The 25884-nt window shown below is 44.9% G+C and overlaps 1 protein-coding gene across 5 annotated transcripts in view; it reads right to left on the reverse strand.

Moving 5' to 3' along the window:
• The window catches only part of LOC133506461 (alpha-1,6-mannosylglycoprotein 6-beta-N-acetylglucosaminyltransferase B-like), a 108242-nt gene that overhangs the window by 49042 nt on the left and 33316 nt on the right, over positions 1–25884 (reverse strand). For 4 of the 5 annotated variants that reach the window (XM_061830639.1, XM_061830638.1, XM_061830636.1 and 1 more), the window contains 5 exons: positions 25543–25693; positions 12500–12609; positions 10206–10282; positions 8876–9058; positions 6448–6612 (listed from right to left, as the gene is read on the reverse strand). In XM_061830639.1, the coding sequence (XP_061686623.1) occupies positions 6448–6612; positions 8876–9058; positions 10206–10282; positions 12500–12609; positions 25543–25646 (639 nt within the window). In that variant the 5' untranslated portion in view covers positions 25647–25693. Of the gene's footprint in view, positions 1–6447; positions 6613–8875; positions 9059–10205; positions 10283–12499; positions 12610–16904; positions 16924–25542; positions 25694–25884 lie in introns of those variants that run through there. The other variant, XM_061830640.1, reaches the window with a different exon arrangement.

Consider the following 25884-nt stretch of genomic DNA (forward strand, 5'->3'; position numbering starts at 1 on the left):
AGCAACAAGTGAATCGCTGTCAATACTTTCTGGATGCAAGCTCACGACTTCCACAGTGCGAAAATAATTATATTTGGAATGAATCCACAAGGGGATAAAAACCCCGAATCCAGAATTTCTCCGGATTTTGATCTTTGTGGTGATCGTGAGCGGCGCAGCGTTGGCAAAGTTTGGCATCCGGAAGAAATGCCCACCTCCGTACTTTCATACTCGGCGCAATGTTGCAATAGCCCCCGAGGTTCACAGTGCCGCGACATTTTCCGCATCCCGAAGTGTCTGGGAGATGGATAGAAATAAAAAAAAAATACAGACTGAAGACGCAATCCATATTCTGCACCGAATGAGCCTGAAGACATTGCGGCTCGTGTCCTCGACTAAAAGTTAAGCAAAGTCACGCACATGAGAAACGTTCCGGGTCACTTTTAATTGCGACGGATCATCGCTGTACTTTCCAGCGTCGCTGGGAGGAAAGATTAATTCATTTGCGCCTTCATTATCTTCAACACTTCTCTTACTTGCGAAAGACAAAGTTGGACTGTGCGGGAAAAGGTCCGTTTTTGGGAGAGATCGCAAGTCAATAACAGCGCTAATAATGCCGCAAGCACGTCGGCGCGACTCGGTGCCGGGCTGCCTTCCGACCCAATCCACCACCAGTATCCATCCATCCATTTTCTTTGCCGCTTATCCTGACGAGGGTTGCAAAGAATACTGCAGCCTATCCCAGCTGTCAACGGGCAGGAGGCGGGGTACACCCTGAACTGGTTGCCAGCCAATCGCAGGGCACATAGAGAAAAACAATCACACCTAGGGGCAATTTGGAGCATCCAATTAATGTTGCACGTTTGTGGGATGTCGGAGGAAACCGGAGTGCCCACCCGGAGGAAACCCACGCAGGCACGGGGAGAACATGCAAATTCCACACTTGCTGGGCTGGGACCGAACCTGGGTCCTCAGAACTGTTAGGCCAACGGTTTCCAGCTGAGCCGCCCCACCAGTATCACGGTGCATAATTTACAAACCCTCAAAACGCAATATAACAGCACGTTACTGAGTTAGCAGCTCAGGATCAATATTACACTATGAATCCGATGAAAATCTCAAAATTAGAAAATACATTTTACACACCAAAAGGCTGAATACGTGATGTGTCCATGTGGGCCAATCGCTACGGACGGGTTTTGCTAGTCAAACTTGGCTGTAACGAGTTTTTCCCTTGAATCAACCAATCAGAGGACAAGAAGGAAACGCTGATGTCATCCAGGACCAGCGCTCTGAGGAAGAATTTGAAATCTGATCAAAACAGTCCCTTTGCTAATCTCAACTGGTTCCAATTTCTGTATTTTCCGCACCTTCAATGAATGGCCCGTCTGAAAACTTTTTTCATACTGTATATAATTTGCACCTCATTGTAAGGCGCACAGAATAGACCAAGGGTCACCAACGAGGTGCCCGCGGGCGAATGGTAGCCCGCGAGGACCATATAAGACGCCCGCGAGGTATTTTCTAAAAATACCACAGGCCACAAATTGTTACGATTACTTTTGCTTTAAATTCGGAATCTGATTTGCTTACGTGAATTAAAATTTAAAAATAACTGCAATGTCATTTACTACAATAAATTAAAACAAAAATATTTTATGTACGTGTAATGAACGGCGTCTGAAATTTGCCGCAAACAGGTCACGTAGTCCTTCACAGGATCGGTGCTTCCGAAGTAGCCCTCGGCCTCAAAAAGGTTGCCGAGCCCTGGAAGAGACGCCACAGTAGAGGCTGGGGTTTCGTTATGCATCCAATCAATGGAGCTGCACTAAAGGCTCAATATCGATTCATATATAAGGCGCATTGGCTTATAAGGCGCACCGTCAGCTTTTGAGAAAATTAAAGGTGCGCCTTATAGTGCGGAAAATACGGTAGTTCAGACAGTTGACACCGGGCAGATTACACTGACGTGGCGGCACATCTGAAATTGACCTGGATGAAAAACAAAACAAACAAAAAAAAAAAAGCAAGTCGCCACCAAGTCGGTCGAAGCGAGTCGTAAATCAAGTCACGCAAACTCAATTCAACCGAACTTTATTTCTCGACAAAGTTTGCTGTGAACTTTGTGATGACACCGCCGCAATTAAAGCAAATGCCACCGCTTTTTTGTTGAGCAAACATCATTAGATGTGCGCCCAATGGAGAATGAAAATGTCAATATTAAGGGAATTACATGACAAAAATGGTGGCAGCCTTCAATGGATGAATAAAAATAATAAAACAAGTAATGTGAACAAAATCTGCATTCCTCCCGTGTCCTCCACTTGAAGGAAATTTATTTAGTAGCGCTGACTCTGGACAATTGACAATAGTCATTAGATTAATGATGGTTTCATATTCTGCGGTCTCAATTTAAAAAAAAAAAAAAAAGAGGGAGCACAGACCCACCAACAAATGAAATTTGGACGGTGAGCGTAACTTGATGGGCGTGTATGCGCCCGCGCGCCATCGCACTCGCAAATCTGCACAGTCGAACACGAAAAATCCCGCGCGTAAAATTTGCTACAAGTAGAAATACATAGATATTGAACGACATCGCTTATTTTGTGTAGTCTTGACCAATGTTCCCTCTAAGCTGCGCCACTGCGCAATTGCGCACTTGTCGCACACTCTCAGCGCACAGGAAAACCGATCCAGCGCAGTCAACCACAGCCTGACATCTTTTTTTTTTTTTTCTTTATAAACGAGCTCCTGCTCAGCTTACTTCTACTTCCTAATTTATCTGATACCGCCCCCCTCCGCTCTTAAAGGGGTACGTACACTCAATTACAAACGGAACACACACTCGCAACTTTATATCTGCGGGCATGACTGGTGGACCACACCCGTAACTTTATATCTGCGGGCATGACTGATCACACCTGTACATTTTTCATATATGAGTGACTGCGTACAGTAATTTGAAAATTAATATTTACACCAAGCTAACTCGCAATTTGTACAGTAAAAACTCGCACAGTAGAGACTTTTACTTGTCTGTATGAACCAAAACAAAAGGTTCAGACTATCATAAAGCCTTAGTTATGATACTTAGTGGGAATAAAATGTTCAGAATGACATTTTTATTTTGAATCATATAAATCGGTGAATCTCGACACTGGCAAATGCGCAATGTTGCTAGGATGGTGCGAATGACAGAGCCCCCCACCACCTCACCCATCCCCCAATTTCCAACTCTAAAGGAGATGTCAGGTTATGTAGTTCAAATGAAAGTCATCTGATTCGATTCTTCCCATCATGGCTTCAAAGCGCCGGTTACGACCCGGGTGGGGGTCACCTGCAACATTCAGACAGCAGGCATCAAATGGATTCCATAGAGGCCCCAGGATCACAAACTCGCTCCCACATGGCCCGACTGTGACGGACCACAACCGACGGCGGGGCCGAGCGGCGCAACCGCGGCAACGTCTGCGGGGTCGTCGTCAGGCGCGGCCGCGATGGGGAGCGACGAAAGCCAAAACATCAAAAATCAACGTGACGTGCAACTGTGGCCGCCCTTCGCTAAACTTTACGAAGCGATTAAGGCGCAAAATGTGTCCGTGGAATGCTTTCTCGCAAAAACTTGTTCATTCATCTTGGTTTTCTGGCCCAAAAGTTAATGAAGCCACAGCATAGTGAAAGATGAAATCTAAATTGTTTCAGAAAGTTTAGGGCTTTTCTTTTTGCTTTTCTTGTTTAACTAACTTCTTGATCAAGTCATCCGTCAAACGAAACCCCCAAGTGTCATGGTTTAACCAGTTTTTAATGAAGCCAGCAGCCACAAAGCTTCAGAAAGTTGTACTCGCTCCATTCAGTTGTCCTTCATCCATTTTCCACTGCGCCTTCTTTCCGACCGTCCATCCCATTGTCTTCTTTTTTTTCCCCCCTTCCTCTGGCACCAGCACAGCTCGCCGTCGCTTTCGTCATAATCCCAATCACCGTCATTATCATCATCGTCCTCGTCATTTGTGACCTCCTTTCATTTGACTGCTCATCCATCTTTGAGTCCCTTTTGTCTCTTTTCCCTCTCACAGTCGGCCCCTGGCATGCGACATGTACCCGAGCCAAAATCAGATCATTATAACACTCCAATGCTTTGTTATTTAGCCACTTTAAAACAAAAACAGATTCTAGCTGACGTGCACAAATTGCAAGAAGTCAGGATGCTGTGATGGGTGACAAGTTATTATTTGCTTCATTTTTTTTTTTTTTTTTTTTTTTTGAGAGCGCAATTGCATTTCCGCCTATTTATGGATTGCTGCTCACGCTCTCAGACACAACAGGCCCATTATCTACATGACAAATAATTGTGTGCAAAGAAGACACGGCGTCACGTTCACTGCGAAGCGCTAACGAGTTTCTCCTTGACCCGAAAAGTCCACATAATCGGAAACATTTAAAATCTAAGTATTGTCAAACAATATCCACATTCAAGACATTTGCTTCATAAATCAAGATTATATGGACTACACCTAATTACAAGAACAAATCGGCACTAGAAAGCTAAACCTGCGATCGGGACCAGAATTATGTCTCGATGGCTCACACCAAATGAATTTTGGGGCATATCTTGCAACATTTTGGCCAAACAGATTGTAAAAACAGAGTACCGCTAATATATATTTGCATTCCAGTTTTAAAATCAAATCTTTGAACACTTGCAGGCGGCACGGGTGCTAAGCTGGTAAAGCGTTGGCCTCACCTCACAGTTCTGAGGTCCCGTGTTCGAACCCGGCCCTGCCTGTGTGGAGTTTGCATGTTCTCCCCGTGCCCGAGTGGGTCTCCCCCGGGCACTCCAGTTTCCTCCCACATCCCAAAATTATGCAACATTAATCGGACATTCTAAAATCGCCCCTAGGTGTGAATGTGAGTGCGACTGTTTGTCTGTCTCGATGTGCCCTCCAATTGGCTGGCAACCAGTTCAGGGTGTAACCCCGCCTCCTGCCCGTTGACAGCTGGGTTAGGCTCCAGCACTCCCGTGACCCTCGTGGGGATAAGCGGTGAAGAAAATGGATGGATGAACACTTGCAGCTATTTTATTTCAGTGGGGGGGAATCACCCAAGGACAGAACGCCAGTCAATTTGTGGGCAATAGAATCGCATCGGAAGTAAGTATGTGCCACCAGGATTTGAATTTTCGATAGTTGCATTTCCGTGTAACTGTCCAAAATGGCCGGGTTGCACGTGACGTCACGCTTGTTCATCCGGGTGCTCGACCGCCACTGTTGCAGACAAGCAGTCAGCTGTCCATCGGCGTCATGCCAGATTTTTGTTGCGATGTGGAAATCGCCGAAACAGAGACGTCGGGAGTCGATTTTTCCGTGTTCCAAAGATTAGATCGCACGAAGGAGAAGACACAATGGAGTTATCGAAAAAAAAAACCAGCAACAAAAGCGGCTTGCAAATATACGATGTGCAGATCTGAATGAAGCTTGAGTACGTAAGGCAAATGTTTATTTGAAAGTCTGTTCCGATCATTTTGCAAACGGTAATCTTGTGTATTTCTGGTCTCCGGATATTCTACTTCATAGAAGTCTTTCAGATCCTTGGAAAGTACGTCGTCGTGGAGAGTACACGGATCGATATCTTCACAGAGTTTGATCATCTGTACATATCGAGCTTTGGCGACATCATCGAGTCAATTAAAGTCGGCAGAAAACATCCGCCGCTCGCCGCTTACACGTGGGTCTGGGGACGTTGCCATGGCGATGCCGTCTGCGACACCTAGCTTGTCTGTAGCAATGGCGGCCATTCGATTGAGGGCGCATATTTAATCACGTGATTGCAAGCCAAGGATTTTACTTCAAGTCAGAACCGAACGGCCAGCCAATTGCAGTTACGCTTTTAGTCACGTGACGTCTCATACTAGGAAAGCGTCACTGGATTGGTCGAGTGTTCGGTTCTTACCTGAAGTAACCCTGCCTGGCGGCACAGGCGGTGAATTTCAGACAGCGAATTGTAGCCAGTTGAATTGTTAACATTGAAAAGTTACACTGAAATTGAAAATGTGATCACTTTACATTTCAAATTCAAATCCTGGCGACACATTTACTCCCATAGTCACACGCATACGTACTCCCGTCAGACTTGCGTCGATTTCGAGACTTGCTCGACTAAAACGGATTGAAGACCCTGTCGAGTAAATTCGAAGATGTGGTTTCTTAGCACATTGAAAACCTTTGAAGATCATTGCTGAAAACGAGACTGAGAACTGTGTAGTACATGTTTGTGGATATGTAGTGTTTAACGTTTTAAAAAAATGAAATAGTCTGAAACGCTAGCTCAAGGTAGCAGTGTACGGCGCAGTTCAACAATTTGCTGTGGTAGATTCGAAAAGGCACCCCCGCCCCCCAGTTTTTTAGGCTGCCGCTATTAAAAACAAACCAAAAAAAAGTGTCGCGACAGATCGCAGTGATCCTCCCTCGCTACCTTCTTCTGGTCCCTCCAGCGGTGCGCCAGCTTAGCGTCGAGGCGGTTGGCAGCCGTCGCCCACTGCGGCGCAAGACGGCGGATTCTGCGCTTCATGAAGCTCAGCGACTCCTTCCCTGCGCCGATCTGGTCGAGCAGCATGGACAGATCGGTGCGGAAGGCCGCCTGGGAGAAAGGTGCGAGGACGGAGAGAGAACAAAAAGAGATATACTGCGGTTAAATTCGAGTCCGTCGAGTCAAACAAAAACATCCACCGTATCCGTGCGGGTCTCAACTGTTCATGTTTTGAAATCAAAGTCGCACACGTTGAAGCTCAGGCCTGTAATTGCTCCCGCTGGATCCAAACTTCAGCGCAAAGTAGTAGTATTTCAAATGCTTATGACTGCGCTGGAACGCCATTATAACCACGACGCTCACTTTTAACGAACCGCCCAACGCGAGCGCCAGCTTAGTCGCTGATTAACGGCCTGTCCGATGCGAACTTAACCGTCTGTGATCTCGTCTGGTCATCCATGAAGTTTTCCCAATTCTAAAAGTTCGCCCCCCCTGCATTCACCTGCCACCTCTTGGCACTGTAAATCCGCTTAAAATGTGAGTTTTTGGTCCGTACGGTAGACAATAAGAAGCACAATGACGAGGCGGGACCGCGCCACATGACCTCTGAGTCAGCGATGAGGGAAAAATAGAGTCGATGATGGATGCACGAGGCGAGTTTAATTAGTCGACTTTGAATAGGGTCAGATGAAAGTGAACCAGTATGAAGTAATGGGGACGGAGCGCTCAAACTCTCTTGAGCATAAGCTACACTTGCCCTCTTCTTGTTTGTACTTTCATGATTGATGACTTCTCACATTTCATTCTCCGCCGCCTCATTAAGGATTTGTGACGACCGTACCGAGGGCGCGAGTGTGGGGGCAATCCATACACCAAACACTTTGGGTTACTTGAAATATATTTTCCTCCCCAACATTTAGGGCCGGCAGCTCTGATAAGATTATCAATTACACGCGCGCACACGCACGAAAAAAAAAAAAACAAAAAAAAAACAACAACCTCCAAATGAAGGGATTAGCGCAAGAACAAACATCGAAGGAAAATGTTTTATTCATGCCCGGACAAACTTGCCCGGCCCTCCCTTCCCTTTTCCCGACAACATAGCTCACTCGCTAAATTAATTGGAATTCACAGTCAGACGGCTTCCACAGATCATCTACTTACAGGCCCAAAACAGTAGTTATCGTCTTTCTGGCATAAAATTAAATGTGAGCGCGGCGAACTGTCAGCCAAGGTACAATAACTAAGATAAGCTACCCGCTGGCGCTTTTGCCGCTTCTTTGAAGGCATTGTTGCCGCGTTTAATTTAGTTGCGCCATTGAAGCGAGCCTTTTAGCCCGGTGAAAAGGCTTGAAAGGTCATATGTTTATCTGTCCCGCTGGTTTGGGTCCGGGATGCATTTTTTGGGGTGGGTGGGGGGTGGGAGATTGTGGACATCTATGAAAAAAAGAAATGACAGGGAGTCCTGGGTGTCAAAATATGGCAGTATTTAAAACTCATTTTACAACTTGTGACAATGTAATGGTGTGAGGTTGTGCGCTATAATAGGAACAGGGCGTGGAAGCGCACACTTATTTTGAAAGGCAGCGTGTGTTCTGGCATTTAAACTTTTTTTTCGTTCTTTTCGAGAAGGAAGGAATTGGGTGTTTAAAAATGTTCACGGTAAAGCGGGAAAAATGCAGTTGAAGTGTTGGCGGAAGATCGGAGAAACAGGAAATAGGATACGTGTTTTATTTTGAAGCCAAATTTATCGGGTGGTTAGACGAGATCACTTCCGCTTGTGTTTCTGACTTCTACGCGTAAGCTAGGGATTTTGGTTTCCTCCACATATTTTCATTGCTTTGTTGTAAAAAAGTGAATCTAAATTTCTTTAAAATGTCTGCAAAGTGGGTGGAGTTACAGAGGCGCAGTGTTGAATGTGTTTCATTAATGTCACACAAACTTGTGAGCTGGAGAAGGGGAGTCGTCAAGGTCTGTGTGGTGACCACGTCTTTAATGTTGAGTGTCTTTGTGAAGAGAGCTCTGTTGTTTCTCGCAGGTATGTGACTTTATGCAAGTTTTTTTTTTTTTACATTCTTGTCATCTGTTGCGATGTAAACCATGTTATTTGTTTTTCGGATATTTTTCCTTGCTCTTGTGTTTCTGACTTCTACGTGTAAGAGCTTTGAGCGTCTTTGTGAAGAGAGTTCTGTGAACATTTGCGACTGTGTCTCCTTTATAATACAGAGAGAGGGTTAAACCAGGTTGAGACCAGGCAACATGTGTCTTCTCATTCATTATACAAAGAAAATACACAACGCAGAATTAGACCCACTACATCAACACAAATAAAAAGGTTGCAACTTTTCCAAACAAACTGTGGATTGTTACTCACAGGCCTCTTGGTGCCCTTGGCCTGGTAGACGTGCTGGGGGCTGGGTTGGCTGCTGTGATTCCTCCAGGCCAGCGGGGGGCAGAACCACTCCACCTCACTCAGGTAGACCAGGAAGGAGCAGTCGGAGCCATCCACACCGTAGAAGGCGTAGCAAGGGTCGGAGGTCCAGCGTGCTCGCATCCACTTGAGACATATTAAAACATTAACGCTACATACATTTATAGGGAGAAAAAAAATATGCCACTAAAATCACTTTGAAAGTTTTTGTCAATGTTATACGAAAAGCTCATCAATATACTTCCATACAGATTTGAACCCGTGGGTGTAAATAATGTTGGTTGGTTGGTTACTTACGTCCCGCGCGTAGCCCTCCGAGTAGTCAGACTCCGGCGTCATTCCGCCCGAAGAACCATCCGAATATTGAAAATTATTTACAGCCACAGGTTCAAATCTGTACGGAAGTATTCCTCCGTATTCTCGTTCCTGCTGTTTCTTCATCAGACGAGGATAAATCCGAGAAATCAACGCTGGGCATAATGCAATCGAGCCTTTAGTGCGCACCTGACACGTCACATCTCCGCACGTAAGTCATGTGACTTGCGAAAATGGCAGCGCCCCTGAAAATTTGTAATTGTCGATAATGATCTTCTCAAAACACGATTAAATGAGAGACGATTTAACGTCACATTGTCAAAATAGACTACATATTCCATGACCTATTGGATACATTGTTCCTGCGAAGCGCTGGAATTTCCCTTTATACAAATTCTGAATGTAAAAAAATGTTAGAGTAGCCTTCTGGAAATTATTTGACAGTTTTTTTGAAGACATGCAATCTGTCTGCGATACAAGAGGCTGTCAACAAAAAACTGCTCCAGCTGCAAAATGGCTTGATTTCGTTCTTTCCTTTTAAGCGCATCAAAGCCAGCAAATCCCTCCAACACAAACGCTAACAAACAGATGAACAACAAAAGACCACTTTTTTGGGAGTGGATCTCTAAAACTCTTAAAGGGTGACCCGCGTGTTCGTGGCCGGCGCTCCGGATCGCTCCTGCCGGGCTCCACCTGGCCTACCGGCCGTTGATTAAACAGGATTCAATCCCGACGCTGGCATGTCGCGAGCCCGGAGGACACACGGATTACAGCTGCAGTGAACGGCGGCGACAGAGGTCGACCGGACAATGTCAACGTTAAACCGTTTAATCGCTCTGCATCCCTCGTTAAAAAAAAGACAAATGTCATTCATCAGGAAAATGAACGGGATTAACGCTTGACACGGTAAATTTCAGCAACAGTCGAAATCCGAATGAAGACAAAATTGAAAACTCACGTCTACTTTTCCGGGACACTCCGGGTAGCGGGGGTCTTTGGGTACGTCGCACTGGCTTGATGTCCCGTCTCTCACCGCTGAAAAGATTTTTGGGACTTGAGCAACAGTTTTTCAGTACAGCACAGCAGCGCTTTTTTCTCTCATCAGAATTACATCACAAAAACTTGTCAATCACTCACTTTAAGTACAGTCCATGTTTGAGATCTAATTCCGTTGTATTTAACTTTCAAGCACATACTTAGCCATTTAATATACTGTTTGTACTGTTTGTTTTGTAACAAATGTGCAATAAATGTATAGCTATCATTGCAGTATTTATGCCCCTGTATTGAAGATCAGCATTAATGTTCAAACTGCAGAATATTTTGGCTTACGATAAGGAATCTTATTTTTTGAGGCGGTGCAGTACTTGGTGTAAAACTCTTTGAGGACTACTGAAGTAGACAATGCAATTTCAGAATTAATCTGATATTTGTCCAAAACTGCACAAAATGTTGCAATACACACTGCAATTATTATCATCATTTTTTTTTAACCAGCATTGCTTATGAAGAGGCGGCATGGTGGAACAGCTGTAGAGCGTTGGCCTCACAGTTCTGAGGACTGGGGTTCAAATCCCGGCCAGCCCTGTGTGGAGTTTGCATGTTGTCCCCGCGCCTGTGCGGGTTTTCTCCGGGCACTCCGGTTTCCTCCCACATCTCAAAAGCGTCCATTAATTCGGTGTGATTGTGAGTGCGACTGTCGTCTCCCCGCGCGACCCTTTGTGAGGATAAGCGGCTCGGAACATGGATGGATGGACGTTTATGAAGACAGCTGGCAAGTTGACACATGCTTGACGTCATTCCAATCAATATAGAGCTGTATTTTTTTTTTCGTTTTTTCAGCATTTAAGGTCTTTTTGCGAGCTGAGCTAGTTAATCATTTCCAATCCATCAACAGGGACAGGAAGAAACCACCATTTCACAAGTTATTTAAAATGGAGATTCGCCGACATTCGAAGGCCAGAAAAGACACCCGAGCACAAGAAGTTGTCGGGTCGGCGGTCCGTTGCGTGCTTGAATCCACCTTGGCAGCGCTTGTTGACGAGTCGACTGGCCCTTCGGTGCTTTGTGGAATTTGAACTAACCTCTTCCTGGTCTAGTGTCACCCCTAAAGACATCCAGGCTTTGAAAAGTTATCTGAAATTTGTGTGCACCGGGCTCTACGGTCCCAATGTAAATATGGGAAATTGGCGTGAATGATCCATGCGGCAATTAATCACCACGATGCTCCTCTTCAGGTCATTTAACACACACTTTAAAACACGGTCGCAGCCAAAGAGGCTCCGGGTTAGCGTGCCCAGGCTCGGTGCCCCACATCTGCTTTTTGGACGGACGGCGCCAATACCCTTGACTTCTGCCACGTCCCGCCAGCGCAGCTCACGTTGCTCACTGGACCTTTGCAGCGCAGCCTGGACACTCATCCTCCGCTTCCGCCAGCGAGTGCATTCGTTGCTCCGCTGACTTGGTTCAATGCCCGAGTGATGCTAACCGGAGTTTGCGTACCGTACGCGTCGTCTATGAATGCGGCCTTTCTGTTCTTTTGTCCTCTTTCAAGATACAAGCCCCATTCCTTCTCTTTCTCTCTCTCTGTACTGTACATTCTCTCGCTTAATGAAACAGACGTGACTGGAAATCAGCCCCCCCCCCCTCCTCCTTTCTCCATTGACTGAAATAAACATGCACAAACAAACATTCAAGACGAGGTCATTCGCAGTTCAAATGCATTTGCCGCACAAAAAGAGTGACTGGCAACGTGCGTTTATCAGTTTAATTAACAAGACGAGCATTTTTTTTTTTTATTTGGTTTGGCTTAGATAAAACAATAAAAATGGCAAGAATGAACGATCCGTGAGTTGTATTTGCTGTTGAGTTATCCATCAATGGATTCATAAAACCATAAAAGGGGGAAAATATGGAATCAATTCTGAATTCCAGTATGGAAAAAAAAAATGCATTTACAATACCATTTATGTGCATCGCATATACTGCACCGTGCAGAGGGCGTGTATGGAAGTGTGAATTATGAGGTTGTAAATGTTACAAAATGAACTAGTTTGTGCAGCGGCGTAATACCTTTTTCATTTACTGTATGTCCAAACTTGACTTTTATATTGGATTATTTTACGGTCATGGTCTGGAAGTGTTTTTCCTCCAACAAATACTGACTAGAATTATGACTTTATGACTGAATTAGTGTAAGTCAGTGATGGACTAGTTTCATCTTCGATGGAGGATTCATTTTGATTTCTGTACCTTTGCCTTGCATGATGCTGGTTTGCAGTATCTGCTCCACTCTGACCGCCATGTTCGAAACATTCTGGGCAATAGTCTGGATCATCTCCATCAGGCCGGCTGGTTGAAACCTGCAGACGCACGTCAACACAAGCAAAAAAAAAAAAAGTCAGCTGGAGTGGAGATTGGCCAAACTTGAGTTACAAATTCCTCACAGTGTTTGTCTCGCCAATAGGGTCGGGGTGGGGGCGGGGGTGCGTGGGGACCCAACGCTCTCGCTAGAGCGCAGACTCGCCGTCTTAATCCCCTCCCTCAATTCTCATTGACAGTAAAGAATGATGACTGAAACAGGATAAAATTACTACTCTTGGCTATTCGGAATTAAAAGAAAGAAATTAAGGGGACTTCAACTACTTGAGACTACAGAGCAATGGTGAGTGTAGTAAAGAAATTGGTCCAAGCAGGGCAGGACGGTGGAGCAGCTGGAAAGCGTTGGCCTCACAATTCTAAGGTCTCGGGTTCGATCCCGGCCCCGTCTGCGTGGAGTTTGCATGTTCTCCCGGGGCACTCCGGTTTCCTCCCACATCCCCAAAACATGAAACATTAATTGGACACTAAATTGCCCCAAGGTGTGATTGTGAGTCCGGCCGTTTTTCTCTATGTACCCTGCGATGGGCTGGCGACCAATTCACGGTGTACCCCGCCTCTTGCCCGTTGACAGCTGGGATAGGCTCCAGCACTCCCCGCGACTCTTGTGAGGATAAGCAGCTAAAAAAAATTGGATGGATGGTCCAAGCAGGTTGGAAAATCTGGCGGAAGGTGTCTGGTGTGTTATGTGACAGAAGAGTCTCTGCTAGGACGAAGTGCAAAGTTTATAAAACAGCGGTGAGGCCGGCCACGAAGTACAGACGTTGCCGAAGAGACGACGGGAAGCAGGACTGAAGGTGGCAGACATGAAGATGTTGAGTTTCTCGCTCGGAGTGAACTGGTTGGATAGGATTAGGAACGAGCTCATAAGAGGGACGGCCAAAGCTGGATGTTTTGGAGACGAGATTCGAGAGAGCAGACTTCGATGGTTTGGACATGTTCAGAGGCGAGAGAGTGAGTATATTGGTAGAAGGATGTTGAGGATGGCGCTCCCAGGCAAAAGAGCGAGAGGAAGACCAAAGAGAAGGTTTATGGATGTTGTGAGGGAAGACATGAGGACACTTTGTGTTATATAGCACCAATCCTTTAATTTGGTACATTTTGAATACACATTGACAAAATGCAATATCCTGTAGGCCTTGGAATATTGGTCAAAAGCCTAAAAAAAAAAAAAAAATACAAATTTAAAAAAAAAAAATAAATAAATAAATCGATGATTCTCCGGGGTGGGTTGTGCTTTCTGAAAATGGCTGGCACTGCATTAGTTTAAAAAAAAAAAAAAAAAAAAAACCTTACTTTAATCAGGATCCCTCTCTGCATCGCGGTCGTTCTGTCTTTGTGCAGTAAGAATGCACAAATGCACGCTTGTTGAGAACATTAGCTGCGAGCGATCATCTGCCACGATGTGATGAATTAATTTTACACAAGTTTCTCCCATTTCTCCCGCTGCAGCCGCAGTCATCCGTGCGCCCCCTGGGGCACGTCCGTTTGGGCGAGACGGCTACATGCAGCACTGCTGCTGCATGACAACAGTCGCCGGGGCACAACTGCGAGTCAAAACGGCCGTAAAACGCAGGAAGCAGCAATGCAGCTCTTGTCTTAGTATGTTTTTTTTTCTTCTTATTGAAATCTCCAAAATTCTGACTCATCATTTTTTTTTTTTAGTTCACCCGCGAGTAAATCGTTCAATTTTTCTTAGTCCCCATGCTAAGCAATTAGCTAAAGACAGGTTCCACATAGAACAACGCAAATATGGGAAATGGCGAACCACAAATAGGCAGGGGTGATATCGTTTGATAATATTTATCGCCTTATTGCCTTGATTGGTGTGTGTCTTTTTATAGTAAAAATGAAAATAGTGTTTAGCGACAGCTGAATTTATGGAATCACAATAAATGTCTGGGAAACCGGCCACCCCTGTGTCAAAGTGGCAAGTGCCGAGGCTACAAACGCACAACTCCCAGCGACGCAGTAGAACAGGAAGTGACATTCGCAGGTACATTTATACGCTGCTTAATGTACTGTAACTGAAAAGCTCATTAGAAACTTTGTTTGCGCTACGACAATACCGACACACTTTCCACACTTTAGTGGATGCCGGTGGTGGATTTTTCCTCTTTGGGGGACTAAAAGTGATTTCATGTCCATGCGGAGTAGATTTGCATCCACGTGAACTCTTTTCCAGCTCTCATCCCAAAACAAACCCCTTCTCCGCTGCTGTGTTGCGTCCCCCCCCCCCCCCCCCCCCATTTTTAACATCTCAAACAGATGTACAAGTGTTAGCTAGGGATGCAAATCGGTAGACCCTTGGTTGGAGCGTGAAATGGAAAAAGACCTCCGCCGCCACTTCCTCTGCTGGACGGCAGAACTCCTCATTCACGAGATAAGACGCGCTGAACACGTTTGTCTACTCGCGGATTGTAGTTGTGTACTTTGAACGTGCGCATGGTTGAACATCAACGGCGCTCGTTATTGCTCATGCTCATTTCTGCCGCAGTGCCCATTACCCCATTTTTAATGACTCGATTTTAGCGGGGACTTCAGCCTTGTAGTGTTTCCTATGCATTGTCGAATCAGCAGATGGCTCGGATCCTCATTAATTTCATGCTTCCCAAATGCAGCATGATCGCAAATCACTCACAACGATACAATGGATTGTGCGTGCTCGCGCGGGCCGGACGACGCGCAACGCCGCTTGACTACACTGCAGCCGGATGAAAAGAATCGAGATAAATCAAAGCTGGGGAAGTATGCCTGGCAGGAAATAAAGACAGCCAACATTAAATTCAGAGGCTCAAAACCTCCTGTTATTATTATTAGGACAAAATTTACTTGATCAAACATGCAGAAAATTAATGCAATCTTATCCATCTTTTTTTTTTTTTTTTTAAATAAGATGTGAGAATCTATTGTGTTCTGATTTCCTGTTTCCATGGCAGAGGGGGTAACGACATCAACGGCACCTCGAGGGCTTGGGAATCTACGTGGGAGATCAGCTTCCCGGAGCTGACGGGATGTTTTGACTTCTTTGCACGGCAAACTAGTTTTGGAACGGAACCAACGACAACCGCAGCCAAATAGTGCGCTCCATTTTGCCGAGATTGCTTTAAGATGCAATTAATCAACGGCACGTTCCACACAATTGAACTAATTCTTGGATTTTTTTTTTTTTTTTTTTTGTAGATCGCTGCTGAAAAAAAAAAAGTGAAAAATGATTTTATTACATTGGCAGTGAAATGAGTGAGGAGTTGGCATGCTTGCTTCACAGTTTTCGGGTATTCTGGTTCCACAAAACTGGTTCATTGAGGACTCCAATTTCTCCACTGGTTTGAACGCATGGGAGAACGTTTGTCTAAATCCGTTTGGCGACCAATCCAGGGTGTACACGCCCTCCTCTCTAAAATCAGCTGAGAGACGCGACCTCTCACACACGTCAATGAGTCGGCGGTTCCAAGCAATTGGACTCGTTTAAAAGTACACGCGTGTAAAGAAAAGCAGAAAACTCACTCAAATATTTTCACTCAGATTGGCCTCACCGTTGCAACACTTTTGCATGGGAGTGTATCGAGCATAATGTAAATATTTCATACATCACCTGCATTAATGTCAACTAAACTATGTGTTCAACTGGGCTGACATCGGTGCTCCACTGAGTTCCAGCGTAGTTATGCAGCTTTTATAGCGCTATATGTATTCATACAGTAATATAGTCGATTCACTTATTAACTTGCATTTTTTTTTTTTTTAATAAACCAGCCATACTGCTCAAAATTAAATAAACATTTGAATTTTCCCCGGCTGCTGCGAGTGGTGCAGTGAGAAAACCTTTGAGCAAAAGTAACAACTTCATGTGGTCTTTTACTTAATTACTTTTTTGAAATTATTAGGTGAAGTTCTGTGTGTGTGGGGGGGGGGGAGGGGTGGGGGTGTGGTTGGGTGGTGTCGGGGTAGCCAATTGCAAGGTGCCAACTAATTTCACCAAGACAAAACAACATTGAAACAAAATTGTCTCAGATTGAAAAGGGTGGGAACGTAGAAAAGATACATAAAAAGCAGAAGAGTGAGATCAACAACGAGGCCCAGAGGACAGTTAAAAAAAAAAAAAAAAAAAAGGGAAAAAAGAAAGATGTATAACAGTGTATGTCGCATAAAAGCTGCCACAAAATAGTACGCAGATCAAGCATAAGCAAACAGAGCACCGCAGGGCGCGGCAACGAAATGCCCCTCTTCCTTTTCATATAGAGGAGAACAACGGGGTCTGACGGAAGCGACAAATTACCCTCATCAAAGGTCCGCGCGCGGGAACGCTTTTTCCGTGGACATCCAGCAGTTGCGCGCCGCTCGCCGACGAAGCCGCGCACGTTTTAACGAGCGTCTCCTCTGCAAATGGGCAAAACAACAACAAATCAAGACGGGCCGGAGAACGTGCGGCGCAGGAGATGAAGGGGGGAACGCGGCAAGACGGAGAGGGAATCGATGAATAAAAGACGGGTCTCGGTGAAAATGCTTTCTCATATTCAACTTAAAAGAGAGCCCCCCCCCCCCGCCCCCAACTTCCCCCCCCGAGGGCACCACGCTCTCGCTCTCATCTAACGAGTTCATCCTCTTAAGGCCGAGAGGACGACGCGTTGGGCAGTCGCGCATCACTGGACGGCGTCCGGCACGAGAGACGTATCCGACGTGGTGTCAGCGCATCCGCGGATTGCCGCCCGTATCGCTTCATTGTCGTATGTGGATTTGGAGATGGACCGACATCAAGCAACTTCAGCCCACCTCTCGCCCAACTTCAGTGACCGACGTATAAACTGTCCCAAGATTTAACGGCCCCCGATTTAATAAACGTGTGATTTAACGGACAGAAAACAGCGTGCAGCCGGAACTCAAAGTCACCCCTTGCAAGCACCGCGGAGGGAAGTTTGGATAAAGTTTAAAAACTTTTCAAACATATAAAAGCTTTTTTTAAAAAATATATTTATTTACACTGTCCTGGGTGTTTCAACCCACAACACAAAGTAGACTTGATAGTAGACTTAAAAAAGTGCTTCTAATTGATGACACCCCCACCCCCTATTAGTTTGTTGGACTGAGGTTCAATTGTACTTTGGATTTGAAAATTGTGGAAAGTAACAGAACATCATCTTATGCAATGCAATAAATTACATTTAAAAAAATAGATAAATGAATTAAAAAAAAAAAAAAAATCACATAATGAACCTTTCTGACCTGTCAATCACACGTACAAAAATATTAGCCAATCAGATAGCCGCATTGTCTTAACCAACCCCTGACTTGACACGCCCCTCTCACCAGGTTGTCCCACAAGCAATGCTGGTTGTCAGTAGCGTGCGTTTGGAAAAGTTAATGCTACGAAGAAAATTGTCTTCAGATGCGCTTGGGGAACGTGCAATTCTGATGAAAGATATCCTACTCGGTTGATTCATTTTCCAAAGCATAAAAACACAGTTGACCGAGTGTCTACGATGGATTAAGGCTTGTGGAAGAGCGCACGTACAACTAAATGTGGACAAAATCAACAAACACAAGGCTGTATGTTCGAAGGTAAGTGAGGGAGAAGTATCTTCTCTGAGTTTGATTGAATTATTATCAGTGCAGGAGAACAACTTTCACTTTGTTCACGTATCACTGACCTCCCGAATGAATGAGTGTGTCATGTTTTATGCCGAAGAGCCGGGTTAGTGATACGTAAATGTGCCATGTCATGCAAGAGAAATGTCTATTTGCCTATTTGTATCACATCGGACTTTTAAGACGCGGCACTGGGTTCGAATAGGAGGCCCCGTAGCTCAGTGGTTAGAGCACTGGTTTGGTAAACCAGGGGTTGTGGGTTTGGATCCCACTGGGGCCTCCGCTCCCTGAGAAGGGTTGCGTCAGGAAGGGCATCCGGCGTAAAAATTGTGCCAAACATATATATGCGTTCATCTGAGATGATACGCTGTGGCGACCCCGAAAGGGACAAGCCGAAAGAAACACACACTGGGTTCGAATACAAGCCAAGTCAAATTTTTTCATCTGGTGACTACGGTACTGATTGAGTAAATACCCATTGTTTAAATGCACTCGTAGAAAATCGAACCTATCTCACTTCTAAAGACTACAATGATATTACTTGTGATTTTTCCAAGTAAAAAGTACTCACCCTGCTTTACATGCGCAGTACGATTCCACTATTTTATCCTGTTGGATTTCAATATGAAGTTTATGAGGCGTCAAACTTTTTCGCATGGATGGCCAACATTTCGCTGTAACTCTGACATTGCGCCCTGCTCCGTCCAAAATCTTAATTCCGTGTACATATCCTTGCGTGAAATAGTTGAGACCTCGCCGTAGAACTCTCCTGGACAAGTCTGACGCATTTAGCAAAAAAACATACCGCAATATTAGCTGGAATACGCGATAGAGAATCAACTTCAAACCTGTTCTGTTCAGTCGCCATTTTGGAAGCTTGACTGTCATGGCAACTGTAGCTAACGGGGCAGAGCTTAAGATCGCCATCGGAAAGGTCCATTGCCAAGTGGTAGGTTTCTGGTCAAATTACAAAAATTCCAAGAGAACATGTTTGATATCAAGGTTGTTTGTGACAAACTTAAGAAGGAGGGGAAAAAAAAAAACCCTCAAGTCCGGGCAAAGAGAGCAAAAGCCCAAAGGCAAACATACTGCACCAATAAGCAAAATATAGCCATTCAACTCAACGTGATTGTGCCTCCATTCGTCATTGTTCTCTCTCTTCTCCTCCCTTTCCTTGTTATTTTCTGGCCTAATGAGTGGCTGCCCTGTGGGTGAATTGCAGGCGGAGGCCTCAGACATCCAGTCCAATTGGCCACGACGCGGCTGCGTGTCAGCACCCATGAAGCTCACGCAAAAAAGATGGGGGAAAAAAAAAAAAAAAGAAAAAAAAAATCCTGCCCAGCGCGAGTGCCACGTCTTTCTGCGAATGGGGACCCGGCTGCCCTGCATTTATTTTATTTATCTATTACTACAAAGTACTCCATTTCCATTGATTGCTCTCCCCACGTTGGCTCCAGAAGACTGAAATGCAGAGAAAATCAAAAGATGAAGCAAAAAAAAAAAAAATAATGTGACCCATTTAATAAAGTGGCTCGCGCAGCTCTCAATGTCCAAGAAAGCCAAAGTGGGGAAGTGAATGTCGACGAGAGGGTTGAGAAGACGGCTCATTAGACTGAAGTGTGTGTGTTGATGTATAGTAAAGCCATTAATTCTGGAGGCTGCATACTCAATCAGGTTGCTGTCTGAGCCCCGGTCTCATGCCCACACTGAATTTATTAACACCTGCTTGTTGGAGTAGAACTAATGGATAATCATTACGATGATGCTAGATGGCGCGTGCAGGTGCACCTTGCTGGAGTGTTTTTTCTTTTTTTTTTTTATTTTTTTTATTTTTTAGAGCTCCATATAAGCCCAAATCAAACACCGTGGAATGAAAATGTAATCTATTTGCGTGCGTACGTGTGCATTTAACGCCGCTTTTATAAGTGCTTTAACGACTCTCCGAGTTCAGCGACGACAGGCCGGTTCTATGCATAAGGAATGAGGACGATTGCAAAGAGATTGCCCCGTAAAGCTGAGGGGAAAAAAGTCGGCATCGGTCAATGGAATATGGAAATTTCAGTGGCTACTGTATAGTAAAATTCCTCCGAGGTCGTGCAATTTGGAACATTTTCTTGAAAAATGCACCTTGAAAGACACAAAAACGTCTCCCATGTCATTGAGTGACATCAGCGTGCCTCCTAGACCCTTTTTAAGTTAGCTTTTTTTAGCAACATCTGTTTCATTAGAGGGACCAGACTCAGTAAGAATAATAATATACACCTGTATTAAAAGGGTATATTCAAAAAAACGTGGTCCAAGTGAGAAAATTTGATGTTTTTTTTCCCCCTTTCCTTTCAATCAGTCCAATTAATCCAAATCGTCACAACGGACTCAAACTTTTTTGGCCACTGCTCAGAAAACTGAAATAAATGGCGGGAGACAGTCTTTTTCTTTCGGCTTGTCCCATTAGGGGTCGCCACAGCATGTCATCTTTTTCCATCTAAGTCTATCTCGTGCATCTCCCTCACCACATCCGTCAACCTTTTCTTTTGTCTTCCTCTCTCTCACTCTTTTGCCCGACAGCTCCATCCTCAGACTCTCTCGCCTCTGGACATGTCCAAACCATCGAAGTCTGCTCTATCGAACCACGTCTTCAAAACATCCAACTTTGGCTGTCCCTCTAATGAGCTCATTTCTAGTTCTATCCAACGTGGTCACTCCGAGCGAGAACCTCAACATCTTCATTTCTGCCACCTCCGGTTCTGCTTCCTGTTGTTTCTTCAGTGCCACCATCTGTAATCCGTACATCATGGCCGGCCTCACCACTGTTTTATAAACTTTGCCCTTCATCCTAGCGGAGACTCTTCTGTCACATAGAACACCAGACACCTTCCGCCAACTGTTCCACCCCGCTTGGACCCGTCTCTTCACTTCCTTGCCACACTCACCATTGCTCTGGATTGTTGACCCCAAGTATTTGAAGTCGTCCGCCTTCGCCATCCCATCTCCAATCTTCCTCCTCCGCCCCTCACATTCACGCTCATTTTTCTGTTTGACTTCGGCTAATCTTCATTCCTCTCCTTTCCAGTGCGTGCCTCCATCTTTCTAATTGTTCCTCCGCCTGCTCCCTGCTTTCACTGCAGATCACAATATCATCTTCGAACATCATGGTCCAAGGGGATTCCAGTCTAACCTCATCCGTCAGTCGATTCATTACTACTGCAAACAGAAAGGGGCTCGGCGCGGATCCCTGATGCAGTCTCATCTCCACCTTAAATTCTTCTGACGCATTTACAGCACATCTCACCGGTGCTCTGCTGCCCTGATACATGTCCTGTACTATTCTAACATATTTCTCCGCCACACCAGACTTGCGCATGCAGTACCACAGTTCCTCTCTTGGTACTCCGTCATGGGCTTTCTCTCGGTCTACAAAGACACAATGTAGCTCCTTCTGACCTTCTCTGTACTTTTCCACGAGCATCCTCAATTCCTCAAGACAGTCATGTGGTTAAATAATACAGTAAGTTAGAAAAATGTATTTTTGTTTCGCTTGTTTGACAAATAACGGCAGTCTATTTTCTTAACATGGTAGTATTTTATCGACATTACAGTATAAAAATGGTACCAAAATACAAACAAATTGAGGGTCGACGTACGTCCCCGCAAGAGAGCTTAGTGTTTAAGAAGGTGTAGTGTAACTTTTCTTTTCTGTCACATCCAATTCCATAAAAACCTTTAGGTCATGACCGCAGACTACCTGCTGTCAATACAAATAATTCAAATGTATTTATCTGAGCAGAAACCTGTCGTGGCGAGAAGCGGTATTTATCAACCCAATTTCAAAGAGGATGGACACAGAAGTGATTTGCAGTGTTTGACCCCAATTACATATCAACAATAACCTCCATTTATTTATTTTTTTAACCCATTCACAGTAGCCTGGGCAAAACAAAAATTGCATATTGATTCATTTTAAGAATTCCTTGTGCACTGAGTTACAATAAGCACACTTCCACATCCGTGCTTTAAGAGCAACTGCGCGTCCTCCACATTAAATAGTCCATTACTCGACATTGATTGCAGTTAACACCGACGCCAGACCATATTAATTGCTCCATCCTTCCGACGCAGCGCCTCTGCGCCGATGTGAATCCGAATGCTTATCCGAGATCACTTAACAAGGTCTGGGGGATGTGTGAGAGACTACAGCGTGTCAGCATGTACCCACATCGCGACTCACTCGCAGGGATTCGGGCTGTTTAAATGTGAAAGGAGGATGTGGAATTAAGTGACGGCGAGATGGCAGAGGGAAAGCACGAAAAGTCAGGAAGAAAAATTAGAGGGGATCGGGGAGCTATCCCGATTTCTACAAACAGTGTTCCATCCCAAGTATTGGCAGAATAGAATATAATAGAAATCTGGAACATCAGAAAATGACCATCCCTCGAATGCCAATGGATAGGTATCCAATTACGCCGTCTTGTGTGTCATAAAGGTCAAAGAACAAAGGCTTTTTTTTTTCCCATCGTTAATATATCTGATTGGACGAAGGGTGGTGGTGACACACAAGATGGCGTAATTGGAAACCTATCCATAGCAAGGCATAAAACTAGCACCCAGAAGCAGCGCGAAGGGAACTCGGGCTTCTGAGGGGATTCAGAAGCCGCTCGGATTCAGCAACAATTTCTGCTAACCAGGTACGTTTACAATCTCTTTGAAGGTTAATTGATTGTAAATTCCCCAAATAAAACTTCAAATCTATATAAAAAAAAAGGTCATTAGCTTTCTTATTCATCTACATAACTGTTTTGTGTGTCTGTCGAAGAAATTAACCACACAATAATTGCCGAATAAATGAACAAAATTGCCACGAACAAGCGGAACGCGTCTTTCCGAGGCCCTTTGAGCTGCCCAACGAGATGCCTGACAGAAAACACAGGAGACACACACAAACGCAGCGATCACAGGGAATGACTCCCTCCGTCTACATTGTCGACAGCCATCAAGGAGAAAAGAAAACAACTGTTGTGAGCAAACTCCCCATATTTTTCAAAGGATCTTTTAGCTGCCCACCAATGTGCCCAATGTAAATTACACGTCAACACCTCTGTTGTTCTAATGCAGCCTAGGGGGCGACAGAAGTTATTCATACGAGCGTTAAACATAGCGGCACACGTTATTCAGCCGAATTGCAAGAACCGATTTTGAGTGACAGGTAGAAGCAGAGCGGGGGCGAGGGGGGGGGGGACACGCCCACCGTGTCCGACAACTGGGAGGAGGGCTGCATTTTTCGCTATTTTGGAGCCTCATTTGAAATGCTTGGCGCTGTTTTGTTTGTAATTATTTATTGAAATTTGGCAGGCTTGTTAACAACACTTCCCAGTGCTGCATGAATATTTTATTTACGCTTTAGAAGGCCTTTAAATGTGAATGAGCGTCAAAATTGCGGGTCTAACGTCGTTTAAAGGGACGGCCACTGTTTGAGGAAGCGTACTTGACTTGCGTGGAGGAAAAGAGATGCTAGCAGAGAATGGTAAAACAATTAGATTGGTCAATATTTTTTGCATTATGGTTTGTGCTAATTTTGTGTACTCAACTGACAATGGACCTTTCCGACCGGTCAATCCCTCGTACAATATTAGCCAATCAGATAGGCGCATTGGCTTGACACGCCCCTCTCGCCGTGTTGTCCCACAAGCAATGCTGCTTGGTCAGTAGCGTGTGCTTGGAAAAGTTCATGTTAGGAAGGAAATTGTCCTCAGATGCACTTGGGGAACGCGCAATTCTGATGAAAGATATCCTGCCCGGTTGATTCATTTTCCAAAGCCTAAAACACATTTGACGAAGTGTCTACGATGGATTAAGGCTCGCGTACAACTAAAATGTGGATAATATCAACAAACACAAGGCTGTATATTCAAAGGTAAGTGAGGGAGAAGTATCTTCTCGGAGTTTGACTGAATTATGATCAGTGCTTTATACATTGCTGGAGAACAACTTTGACTTTGTTAGTGTATTACTTGTGATTTTTCCAGGTAAAAAGTACTCACCCTGCTTTACATGCGCAGTGTGTGATTCCACGAAATCATCCTGTTGGATTTCAATATAAAGTTTGTGAGGCGTGAAACTTTTTGGCATCGATCGCCAACATTTCACTGCAACTCTGACATTACGTCCCGCTCCGTCCAAAATCTTAATTCCGCGTACATATCCTTGCGTGAATCAGTGGAGACCTCTCTGTAGAACTCTCCTGGACAAGTCTGACGCATTCGACAAAAAAAAAAAAAAACATACCCCAATATTATCTGGAATACGCGATGGAGAATCGACTTCAAACCTGTTCTGTTCAATCGTCATTTTCGAAGCTAAGGGGGCGGAGTTTAAAATTGTCATCGGAAAAGTCCGTTGTCTGACATTTCCTGAATTTATAGTTGACAGGCCTCTCCTGAAAACCTTCAGGGTTTGTAAAATAAAAAAAAAAAAAATCCATCCTGCATTTTCTTTGCTTCTACCCAATATGACGTAAACTGGTCAATTTGCACAGATATTTTTTGGGGGCCTGCTGGTGGCCAGGTCCCTTGTGGCGTTACCAAGTAGACCTGCTATGATGGCTCATTTTCCTTCACTCTCAACCATAATTCCTTGTGTGTATTTTACCAATTTATGAAGTGTTTGCTCATTCTTGACTCATCCCTGCCCTCCATGAATGTTTGAATGCCAAAAAACATTTTTGGCTCTTGACTATTGTTTTGTAAAATTGGTCCATGAGCTTTCTTAAATGACTTCGGGTTCATTATTATTCTATGTGGTCTGATTCTATTTAGCACGCTATGCAATGATGGCAGCCCAATGGAAAAATAGGACCATCATAAGGAAAGTTATAAATGTTTGAAATACAGATTCAACCAAAAAAAAAAAAAAGGGGGGGGGGTGGTCAATGTAATTTTTCATTTTACGTTCATGCTGCGGGCCACCAAAACATGGACAGCAGTCCGCAAACAGCCCCGCTAAAAAGTCTCTCGCATGATCTGGAATTGCCTTATTCAAAATCATTGCCAGGGTGGCCTCACACAGTTCTGAGGACCCGGGTTCGATCCCGGCCCCGCCTGCGTGGGAGTTTGCATGTTCTCCCCGTGCCTGCGTGTGATTGCGAGTGCGACTGTCACTATATGCCCTGTGATTGGCTGGCGACCAGTTCAGGGTGTGCCCCCGTTGACAGCCGGGATAGGCACCAGCCCTCCCCGCGACCCTCGTGAGGATAAGCGGCAAAGAAAATGGATGGGTGGAAAATCATTGCGTTGGAACCGTTTAAAAACAAACAAACAATCAAACGAAAAAGCGCTTACTTGTTGATTGCAGAGCTGAGCTCGTCCAGGCGTCGCGTGTCTGCGGCGGTGGCGTTGTCCAGCTTGGCGAGGTTGTCCATTCGCTTGAGAATCACCTCCAGCATGTCACTGATCTTCCTCAACACACCGCGTGACTCCACACCTCCCAGCACTGAGCGCGCGCACACACACACACACACACACACACGCAAAGCCGGGTTAAAAAGGGAAGAAGACAACACCGCTCCACGGCTTTATTCTTTTTATCTTTTCACAAAGAGCCCAATTTGCCACGTTAACCCGCAGAAACCCGTCATTTCCTCCGCTCACAGGATGAACTGAATCCTGCCCGGTGCTGTATTG

Source organism: Syngnathoides biaculeatus, chromosome 9 (genome assembly GCF_019802595.1).
Source record: "Syngnathoides biaculeatus isolate LvHL_M chromosome 9, ASM1980259v1, whole genome shotgun sequence".
In the NCBI taxonomy this organism is placed as follows: Eukaryota; Metazoa; Chordata; class Actinopteri; order Syngnathiformes; family Syngnathidae; genus Syngnathoides; species Syngnathoides biaculeatus.